The sequence below is a fragment of the Squalius cephalus genome (genome assembly GCF_949319135.1).
Source record: "Squalius cephalus genome assembly, chromosome: 25".
Classification (NCBI taxonomy): Eukaryota; Metazoa; Chordata; class Actinopteri; order Cypriniformes; family Leuciscidae; genus Squalius; species Squalius cephalus.
Genome location: NC_137146.1, coordinates 3,048,430 through 3,059,986, shown reverse-complemented (window position 1 = coordinate 3,059,986; position 11,557 = coordinate 3,048,430). Strand labels below are relative to the sequence as shown.

Here is an 11,557-nt window from a genome sequence, read left to right as displayed (position 1 = left end):
TGCCAAACGTTTCTCTTTTTCATTTAGTTTAACTTGATGTACTAAAATAACTAAAACTGAAATAAATATTAATGAAAAAAAAAAAAACAACAAAAACCACAACAAAAATTACTAAAACTTGAAAACTGAACATAAAAATAAACATTCAAAACTATAATAGTATCTCAATGATACTAAAATAACACTGATTTAAATGTTTTGCAAAAAAACATTTACTTGTATTCAATGACAATATTTTGATTCGTCATTGCATCAGTCATAATGACAAGTTGGGTAATATTTCATCTTGATGATCTCATCGCTATGGAAGAAAAAATGCTTGGGAAAAATACAAAAGCCACTGGTAAAGTGGGAAATCACTTATATATTACATTGAGTTTTTCCTTTAAAAAACATTGTTTCCGAACTGTACGTTACATGACCAAACCAGTTATTATTGACTGTTTCGCCGTCTTAGAAAACAAGTTTAACTGCACTATTCTGTTGTCATTCACCTCTATGACTTTCTGTCTTCTGTGAAACTACTTTTTATGGAAGTTTGTTTTACCGTACTTTTAGGAGCAGCATAAAAATTCCTTAAAACGTCTTGTCTTTTGTTCCACAGATGAAAACAAAAGTCATGCGGGTTTGAAACAACATGACGGTGAGTAAAAAAAGACTACAAACTTTCAGTTCTGGGAAGTTTCAAAGGTTTGGGATGAAAGCGTACCTCTACAATAAAGCGATTAAAGTCTAAATATCTCTCAAATACACACGGATGCATATAGTCTGAACCAGTGTAATGGCTCTGGAGGGATCTGTCCTGAGAGAGCAGTTAAGAAATCACTTAAAGCTATTAGTGTATCGCGGTTACAATGAGTGTCTGATTCGCTGACTTCATGAAAAGAGATGAGAGAGAGCGAGCGAGGGAATGTGTCTTTTTGTATTTGCATGCTAGAACAGCAGAGTGTTCTAAATGTCTTTATAGATGAAAGACAATTAAGTCTTTAGTCATCTAATTACATGCTGTCTCTCTCTCTCTCTCTCTCTCTCTCTCTCTCTCTCTCTCTCTCTCTCTAGCTCAGTCTCTCCCACTCGTAACCATTTCTATTTCCAGAACTGATGTGTTATCAAGTTCCATGCACGAAATATTACGTTTTAACAGGTTATATACAGAAATCTGGGTTTAGCTGTGATGTGATATAAGCTCGAGATGAGCTGTGAGAATGTGAAATGACAGTTTGATGGGTCTTTCTTGCATTTTGCTGGTCTTATTGTGCATAATTACGAGTTGCACATTTTTCTAAAGCACAAAATATTAATCTTTATACTTGTTCTGCCTCTGAAACAACTTTTTTTTTTCAAATCCCTCCTATTTTTCAACCCTTATGTATTCCCAACATATTAAATCATCCTACAATTTTTCTCTTGCATATCCTCTTTCACTCGTATTAACATCTCTTGATGACTTTCAGATGGATTGCGGATGGTTTCAATTGGACTTTGAGGATGTGCTGAATGTTATTTTGTGTAGGAAAAGTTCCATAGTTCATGCATCGGATGCTTTGTTGTGAGTTTTCATATACCATGCATTATAATGACCACAGTTTTGCCAATTATTTAGACTTTATTGCACGTACACTATCGCTCAGATGTTTGGGGTCGGTAAGATTTTTAAATATTTTTGAAAGAGAGTTTCTTGTGCTCACCAATGCTGCATCAAATACATACTGTAAAATATTTTTATGATTTGAAATGACTGTTTTCTATTGTAATATATTTTAAAATGTAATTTATTCCTGTGATCAAAGCTGAATTTTCAGCATCATCACTCCAGTCTTCAGTGTCACATGATCCTTCACAAATCATTCTAATATGATGATTTGATGCTCAAGAAACATTCATTCTGAATGATCATGTGACACTGAAGACTGGAGTAATGGAGCTTTGATCACAGGAATAAATTACATTTTAAAATATACTCACATTATTTACAATTGTTATAATTTTTCACAGTATTGCTATTTTTACTGTACCTTTTATCAAATAAATGCAGTCTTGGTGAACATAAGAGACTTATTTCAAAAACATAAAAAAAATCGTAATTATTCCAAACTTTTGAGCGATATTGTAATTCTGATGGACGCGTTTGTTCCAGAATGTCAGGCTCATTGTCGTCTTGATCGGCATGTGTGATCCAGTGTAATCTCTGGTGTAATCTAGTCCAGTGTCAGTCTGTAATCTAGTTGTAGAGCTAGACTGTGTCCTTGTTTAGACATCTGAAAGCAGTAAACACAGAAGTCATGTTTATTTGATGCTGACAGCGCTTGAGTTAGTTGATCTGCGTGTGCTGGATCACTCACTAGTGTCTGATCACTTCTACTGATGACCTTGTGTGTTAGTGAAAGTGTGTAAAGAAAGATGTCTTTGTGCACAAGTGTTTTTCAGCTGAATGCAGGGGATTAAGGTGTGGAATAAAGAATTACTGCTAAGAGGACAGAAACTGGAATATCGGACGGGACGGTTGGATTTACCTGGCTTTCTCCCTCTTAAGTAAGGCAGACTTTACTATAGGTGATTGCTCTGCTTCTGTATAGAGGTCTGGTGATGAATGGCTCTTGTCCGCTCTCAGGTCCTTTGCCAGTTCTGTGGTTATTTATTCTGAGAGTTTAACAGCGTGACCTCAAAACACACACACACATACACATATAAAGAGAGTGTGAGAGAGTGCATTATATATATATAATACACCGTGCAAAAAAAGTGCATTGTTTCTGCTGGTTAAAGATGTCTATAATTAGATCTAAATCAGGACAAGGAGAGTTACTTTATTTTATAAAGGGGCTCAAACTCCCCACAGGCGCCCGCTGCCCATATGTGGGCCAAATACTTTTATATTAAGCTTTCTTCCAGTGAAATAAAGTTAGTAGTATTTTATTTCTGTGTAGTGAACAAAATGGCATTACAAATGACCAATGTTTACTGCTCAGTGTCTAACGATCGGCGAAACAGCGACACAGTGTGTTCACAGAGTGGCATTACAACTACAATGAAGCACTGTGTGTAATATTATTATTTGAAAACTAATGACAGTTGTTTTAATGGCTGTAACTTATGATTTTATAAATATTCCCTTTTTTGTTTACTAGTAATGTATTATTTTACGCAAACCTATGGTTTACTGATGATAGTGTAACTATAGCGGGCTGTCACCATGTCCAGCGCGTGAACAAACATTTATATTGACAACCGGTGACAGACAGAAAGCTCCCAATTCATTAGCGAGCGGCTCGTGCGCGTTTAACGGCCGTGAGGCGCTTTGATCTGGCCAAATAAATATATATTTCTCTGGATGCGATTATGTCGGGTTATATGAGGAATGTCTAAAGGTAAGACCATTGTAACCGTTTAAAAAGACGTTAATGTGGAGAAAAACATTTTGTTGATGAAACGAAACCGTATTGAAAATGTCCGTTAAATAAGGAGTGAGTATTACCGAAGTTTGTCTCACTATTTAAAGTTTTCAGACTTGTTGATAACTTAAAAAGTGGGGTTTTAACGTACTTGTCTTGTACCGGCAGTCAAGACATTTAAATTTGTCGTTGTCTCAAAAGCTAGTAACGTTAAGTTGCTGCCTAGACAGCATTTTTGGCCATCATAGTAAGTTATGCTGCCTATCTAGACAGCATTTTGTCAGTGTTTGTGTCTTAAGTGTTTGTGTAGTGTAAAACACATTGTACTGTGTTTTATACTGCATACTCTGACACCTTGCCTCAGAATGAAGCCGGTGTTTGATCAAAATGTGTGCTTTAAAGTGTTTTAGTGTACTTGTTTTCCTCGTAGATGAATGCTAACTCGAGTCATGATGTTGGATGCACTGGGAGGCTGCAGCCCCATCCCGCCGCATCCCAGAATCCCTCTGACCTATATCAGGTGTGTGTGTGTGTCTCAGTGTCTACATGACAATCTCAATTTGATTTGATCTTTTCTGGATGTTTTCCGCTCATCCTGATTTGCCCTCTGTTCTCTTACAGATTTATCTCCTCAACAGCCAATACCCGCCCATCATGCAGAGTGTCTCTCGGACGCTTGCGGTTCCCTACAAGGAGCTGCGGCACCACAGAACTCCCTGCGAATCCATTGGGAACAACTACAGCCTGAGAGGACAAAACCTGAAAATCCAACATCTGCACCGCAGACGTCACTCGCTTCAGTGTCCTCCAGCTGCATGTATCCTTAACAAACATGTTTCATAGACTTACACACACTCAATTATGCTTAAATATGCATATACACTACTTGTCAAAAGTTTGGAATAATTGCTATTTTTTATGTTTTTGAAAGATGTCTCTAATGCTCCGCAAGGCTGCATTTATTTATTCAAAAAACAAATTTTACACAGTTATAGTGTGAATTATTATTGCAATTTAAAAGAATTGTTTTCTGTTGTAATATAGAGTAAAATGTCATTTATTCCTGTGATCCAAGCTGAATTTTCAGCATCATCACTCCAGTCTTCAGTGTCACATGATCCTTCAGAAATCATGATTTGATGCTCAAGAAACATTTATGATTATTATCAATGTTGAAAACAGTTGTGCTGCTTCATATTTTTCTGGAAACATGATGCACTATGTTTGGGGCAAGTAAGCCAATACTGCAAGTATTTAAAAAATAATAGGGGTGTAACGATACCCTCATGTCACGATTCGATACATATCACGATACGATACTGATACGATATTATTGCGATACTCCAAAACATATGGTAAAAGGTTAACAAAAAAAAGCATTGGACTTGGTGCTGATAAACCAATGCACAGGACAATAGTGACACCAGAATAAAAATATTCATGATTCTGAAGCTGAAAATACAGAATTATTTCAGACGAATAATATTTAAAATAATGTAGGCCACTTTTTACTGGTAACATTTGGCATTATCAGGACCCACAAATATTCCCCCATTGCATTATTATACATTATATTCAACATTATAAACAGTTTAATGTTGTACTGACTAAAACTCTGAAAACTTGAATTTTTTCCCTGAACTATACACAATAATATTGTCACTATCCACGATACATATTGTTGCATTTTTGTATCGCCCTAAAAAATAATAATACTTTGATTCAGCAAGGATGGATTAAATTGAACAAAAGTGAGATATTATATTTGAAAATATATTTTTCATGTTACAAAAGATTTCTCTTTCAAATAAATGCTGTTCATTGAAATTTCTATTCATCAAAGAACCCTGAAAAAAAGGTTTCCACAAAAATATTAAGCAGCAAAAAAAAAAAAATTCAGCTACTATTGATAATAGTAAGAACCATTATTCATAATCGAGTAATACTAGTAATTGAGCAGCAAATCATCATATCAGAATGAATTGTGAAGGATCATGTGACTGAAGACTGGAGTAATGATGCTGAAAATTCAGCTTTGATCACAGGAATAAATTACATTTTGAAATACAGTATTAAAATACAATACAGTTATTTTAAATTGTAATCATATTTTTCACAATATTACTGTATTTCTGATCAAATAAATACAGCCTTCTTTCAAAAATATTAAATAATTATTTCAAAACTGATATTGTACACACACACACACACACACTTTTTAAGTGAGTCCCATCTTAACTTCACATTCAAGTCTGCAGTGACGCTCCGGTTGTGAGGAGGCGACATCGTCTGACCCGAGCACAGAGGTAAAAGTTCTCTCTCTCACACAGCAGACACTTTAAAGCAGAGATGTAGAGCATATGTGTGTAATTACTGTAATATTTACAGCGGCTTTTTAACATTAACAAACAAAATGCCATCATTCTTAGAAGTCGCCCTTTGACACCGAACCAGCAGCTTGAAATCATTCGGCATGAAGAGAAACAAAGTCAAAGGGACCAGATTGAACCTACAGAGAGAGACTTAGAGGTCAGTATTAGCAACATCCATCCAAGCTATATTGATGTGTTTTTTTTAAAACACACTTTTATTCTTCTGAACGATTCCAGTTCTTTAAAGCTACACATTGTAACTCTTTGGCTCTCTAGCTGTTGAAGCATAAAACTTATTGCTTGTGAAGGAACATTGTTTTAGTAATTAATTGAGTTGTGCTTTTTTATCACTAATGACATCAAAACTTCAATAACGGGTTTAGTGAGCAATCAGCTAGATTGCTGTAAGTGTAACAGTCATAAATTTACATTTGATATACAATACAGTATATAAAAAAATGCCTCCTCATTTTAATACACCACTAATATATAAATATAGATAGGTAGATAATAAATAAAATATATTTTTTAAATGGTTTTAAATAAGAACTGGTTCTCTTGCATCCATCTATCAGTTTATATTCTTTCTCCTCTCTTTCTCTCTCAGAGGTATTTGTACTATATCACTGAGGGTATTTACGGCCACATGTTGGCCCCCCACCCGCCAGAGCAGATCAGCGCTATCCTGAAGCTGGTACCCAGCCGTTTCCAAGAGGATGAGCAGAGGATGCAGGAGGATCTCCTGGAGGAGGTCCAGAGAGACTATGAGTTCAGCCTCCGCAAGAGCATCGGTATGACACACGACACCATCTAGAGTAGATGATGTACAGTTCAGCAGGTATACATTTTTGTACAAGGTAATATGATTCTTTAGGGTCTAAATTAAAAGTTTGTAATATACTTTAATTAAAAATTCTCATTAGTATTGTAAGAAAACACTCACTTTACCTGGTCAAAAACAGCTCTGTTTTCAGCACGCCGTTTCAGTGCATGTGTCTTTAAATGATAATGAGCTTTGCTCACCCCGCCCCTCTGTTCTGTGCATACACCGTTTGTGACACAATAACCATAACGCGTTGTTCATTATAAACGTGGGATTATGAATTATATTGAGAACGTCGTACATAGAAAACATGCCGTAATGTACCTGAGTGTAAACAGCCGCATTCATCGTGAAGCGTGTTAGCGATTTGCAAAGATTAATATAAAGATTAATATAAAGGTTAATAAAACGTTACACTCACTTCTTCTGGAGGTTCAGCAGGAACACGAATAGTTGGTACCGATCCTTTTTTCAGGTGCAGCTTCTTAGCAAAACCAGCTTTATACTTTTAGGGTTTTTATAATTTTATGATGGTTGTGTACAGGCACTGCCAACACACATTTCAGCTTGTAAAAGTGCATGTACCATTATATGACCCCTTTAATGACAGTAAACAAGTACTATAAAAATAAATAAAAAAAGATATATATATATATATATATATTTATATATGTGTGACCCTGGATCACAAAACCAGTCATATGTCGCACAGGTATATCTGTGGCAATAGCCAAAAATACATTGTATGGGTCAAAATTATCGACTTTTCTTTTTTGCCAAAAATCATAAGGATATCAAGTTTACATTTACGCGTTTGGCAGACGTTTTTATCCAAATTGACTTACATTGCATTTCAAGGTACACATTTACATTCTTATCAGTTCTTGCTTTCCTTGGGAATCGAACCCATGACCTTGGCGTTGCAAGTGACAACACTCTACTGTTGCTCCATTTACTGTCTAAATGGACAATTTTAAAGGCGATTTGTTTCTCAATGTTTTGATTTTTTTGCTCCCTCAGATTCCAGATTTTCAAATAGTTGTATCTCGGCCAAACATTGTTATTTATAAACAAACCATACATCAATGGAAAGCTTATTTATTCAGCTTTCAGGTGATGTATAAATCTCAATTTCAAAAAATTTACCCAATTTCTTTAAAAAGAAATTATGTAGTGCACCATTATTTGATTTAATTTTTTTTTTTGCCATCTAATTTATGTTACTGTCTTTTTAATGTGAGTCATTTCCACATTTGTGTGGCCCTTTGAATAAATTATAATTGTAATCTCTTTCTTTTTTGCAGTCGATTATATCCTGCTAGATCCAGCAGAGAGGGAGCGTCTATCAATTTCTGCTGTTCCCCGGCCTTTCACGTCCCGAGTAATTCGTGCACCAGTGCCCTGGTCCGTGAGCTTCCTGGAGGCTTACAACTGGCAGACGGAGAACCTCTACACTGTGAACCCTATGCTGCTCCATATACAGGATCTCTGGATGAGCAGGTTGGCATCTCTGATCCCTCCATCATGGTCCTAATCATTATGATCCCATTTATGACTTATAAAATTATTATGTTTCATTTGTAGTTTCTCGTCTCTGCGGTTTGTGCGTTTGGACGACCTCCTCTCAGCCGATCTTCCGCTTTTACCAGCGGAGTTTGAGGAGCTGGTGCGGCGACAGTGTCAAAACACACGAGATGAACTGCTTAACACGTAAGAGACTTTGTGTGTATGTAAATATTTGTTCTGAACAAGTGAAGTCTGTGTTTTTTTGTGAGGTCTGGTTTAAGTAACTTCCTGCCGTGGACAGTAATGGAAGCAGTACAGATTGAGAAGTCTTACGGAGACACATGATATATCTGTAGGTTTCATTCTCATGTTCTCTGTAAACCTGTCACTGTAGTCACCTGAATCCAGCTCTATAATTACATCTCTGAGCACGCAAAGGAAGAGCTGGACATCCAGGAAGCTGTAATTATAGAACTTTATAGACCTTATGCATCAGAGAAACGAGGGTGCAGCCATCTTTAGAATATTGTCTTTGAACTTCCGTTTTTGCAGTCACTCTGTATATTTCTATGGCATTGCTGTCCAGGAGTAATTCGCTTTTGAAGTGGATTTACTTAAGTAAAGTTAACAAAAGTTATCATGAGGATTGTAATGTTTAAAGGGGTCAATTTTTTTTATATTCTTGTCTGAGGTCAACTTATGACGTTTGCTTGGTTTTTACATTCAAAAACATCAAAATGAATAAGTAATAGGCTATTTTCTACCCTGGTTTTGAGCCTTGCTCCTGAAACGCTCGGTTTTATGGGCGTGTCTCATTGAAGACTTGGAAGTAAACGCCCAGTGCTATGATTGGATAACAGTTTTGCATATTATAATGAGTTTCATGTAATGCGCGAATCGGTGGGCGGGGCTAAACAGGCAGTGTTGAAGTAGGCGTTGATCTTCTTCTGCGGAGGCGGGGTTTGATACCCTTTGACCTCATAGATCCCCACTTTGAAAACCTGTCGTTCGCTGTGCCTGGTGTCAATAAAAGCTTTTATTGGACTAACAAGGAAGTTTTCAGTTCTGAAACTTACAAGATATTCTTATAGTATGATGACCTCTTATGTCAATAGCTCAAGGAAAATATGGTTTCTCAGTTCATCACCCCTTTAAAGCAGATGTCTACAAATGTCAGTAGACCGGGAAGATTTTAAAACGAGCCGTTCATTCATAAATACGCAAGATCGCTGTGAAAATACAGACCGGAAGACAAAAGACAACGAGCGCAGCGCTGAAAAGGGGCGGGGCTACAGAAGGTCTACACAGTAGTTAGTTCCGCTCCTTGAATCTGATTGGTCGAGCAGTGTTCTAAAAGTGCCGATTTAACAGTCCAACAGCACTGGGACTTTTCATAGTCAGCATCACTCCTCTTGTCTGTGTTTGTTCCAGACAGACTGTTAGTCTGGTTGTTAGTGGTTGAGATTTTTAAGTGTTTCTTTTTGCAGGTTTCATTGAAACTGTAGTAGGTAGCGACTAATTACGAGCCATTTGAATCATTGATTCAGCCCCGTTCAGTGAGTTCGGGAACAAACAAACAAATGACTTGCCTTTATGAGTGAGTCATTTGAATCATTAGTTCAACCGATTTGTTCATCAATTCCCGGTTTATTATCATTCACTAAAACTAAAACTATTTCTAAAACATTTCTCATTTTTGTTTAGTTTAACTTCAAGTACTAAGATTACTAAAACTGAAATAAAAATGAATAAAAAACTTTTTCAGACATTTTTAAAATAACAAAAACACAAAACAAAATGACTAAAATTGAAATGAAAACAGAAAATATAAAAATAAAATCCAATTTTATTCAAATTGTACAAACTAATAAAAATTATTATAGCATATTAATGATACTAAAATAACAAATAAGTGACTTGTCTTTATGAGTGAGTCATTCATCATTGACTCAACTGTTTTGTTCAAAAACACTGATTCATTTAGTGGTGAAACAACTCTTCTTTTGAGTCATTCATTCAAACATTCTGAATCATTCAGAAACAATTCAGTTCTACTCTTTGTTACTTGGAGTTAAACAAAACAAATTTGCATTTACAGATAAGAGAATGTAACATGAACTATTATACTATTGATGTTTTATCAATTAGTCATAGCAATGTCCTGATGCTCTCATGGGATATACTGAACATTTACCGGACTGTGGTAAATGTACATTTGAATAAGGGCAGCGAGTGTGTTGTTGTTTAAATAGTTCTCTTCGTCTTGGCTACCTTTGTTCTCAACTCTGTATCCATGGTCTCCTCAAACTACCCAGAGAATCGCACACAATACAAGCTTGTAAAGTTTTGAATGAGGGTTTGAACAATGGGGAAATAAAGAGCAATCTGGACCTGCTTTAACACGCAGGGTGTCCGTGGCTCTACAGCAACAGTCAGTGTGAAGTGTTTAGAAGATATACTGCAGGAAGTGGGAATTTCAGTCTGACGCATTCTTCACTGAATGGACTGACTGACTCAGTCAATAACATGTGAAGTTGGTGATTGACTGATGTACTATATTACAAGTTTCTAAAGCCTTAATTATAGGTTTGTGTGAGACTTTTATTTCTGCCTATCATATTTTACCACTCAAAAACAGTTTTTTATATTACGTAAATTTTATACAATAAGATGACTTCTTTAACTTTTGAAGATTAAGACATTTTGAGAATATCTTGCACTTAAGCACAGAAAATAAATCGAATTGGTTAACTGGTATCATGAACATACCAACTCAAGAAGTGAATTTTGATACACAGCCAAGCAGAAAAATGAAGGTAAAATTTTAAAGCAAATAATAAAAGTTGCATATAACATATCACCTGTTTCCTCTGGTGTGTGTGTGTGTGTGTTGTGTAGCTGGCTGCCCAGCTGTGCTTCTCTTTTTGTGACCTTTAAAGACTCGTGGTTGCCACTGGTGCCGAAGAAAGCAAGCATCGCCCCGGTAAAGGCCCAGAAGCTCTTCTTCTGTGTGGCTGCACTGATGTCGCTGCAGCTGCGCAGTCTGGTGGTCGCATCACTGCAGGATCTGCTGCAGTTTTTCCAGCTACATCAGGTACTGAAACCAGTGACACTAGCGACGTTTACATTGACACCTTTTGTTTCAAAATGAAATCACTCCGATTGATGAATTCGTACATAGTGTTTACATGAATGCTAAATAATGTCATGATGCTTATATTTATCAAGCAGTGAATACAGCCCTTCCCGCACCTAAAACTTGAGTCCGAAGCACGGCCTGTTGCGATTTGCCCAATTTACTCCGATTGACGTGGTTACATTACTGTTTTTACTCCGACTGTGCTACTAGTCTGATTACGGTCAGATTATTAGGGATGTTGTCTTCACATTATACAACCTAGTTACTGAGCATGTGCTTGCATTTATGGGTGTATATGTACACGTCTGTTTGTTTGCAGATGCTT

At 36.4% G+C, this 11,557-nt stretch overlaps 1 protein-coding gene across 3 annotated transcripts in view; it reads left to right on the top strand.

Moving 5' to 3' along the window:
- Positions 1 to 604: 604 nt before the first annotated feature.
- dnah3 (dynein axonemal heavy chain 3) overlaps positions 605 to 11,557 on the top strand; it is a gene marked incomplete at its 3' end in the record, with an annotated part of 47,914 nt that continues 36,961 nt past the window's right edge. Inside the window, exons 1-9 of one of the 3 annotated variants that reach the window (XM_079862716.1) lie at positions 605 to 643; positions 3,823 to 3,912; positions 4,014 to 4,209; positions 5,644 to 5,698; positions 5,822 to 5,921; positions 6,372 to 6,555; positions 7,892 to 8,087; positions 8,172 to 8,297; positions 10,992 to 11,187. In XM_079862716.1, coding sequence (XP_079718842.1) covers positions 638 to 643; positions 3,823 to 3,912; positions 4,014 to 4,209; positions 5,644 to 5,698; positions 5,822 to 5,921; positions 6,372 to 6,555; positions 7,892 to 8,087; positions 8,172 to 8,297; positions 10,992 to 11,187 — 1,149 coding nt within the window. In that variant the 5' untranslated portion in view covers positions 605 to 637. Of the gene's footprint in view, positions 644 to 3,302; positions 3,369 to 3,822; positions 3,913 to 4,013; positions 4,210 to 5,643; positions 5,699 to 5,821; positions 5,922 to 6,371; positions 6,556 to 7,891; positions 8,088 to 8,171; positions 8,298 to 10,991; positions 11,188 to 11,557 lie in introns of those variants that run through there. The other 2 variants (XM_079862717.1, XM_079862718.1) reach the window with 2 other exon arrangements.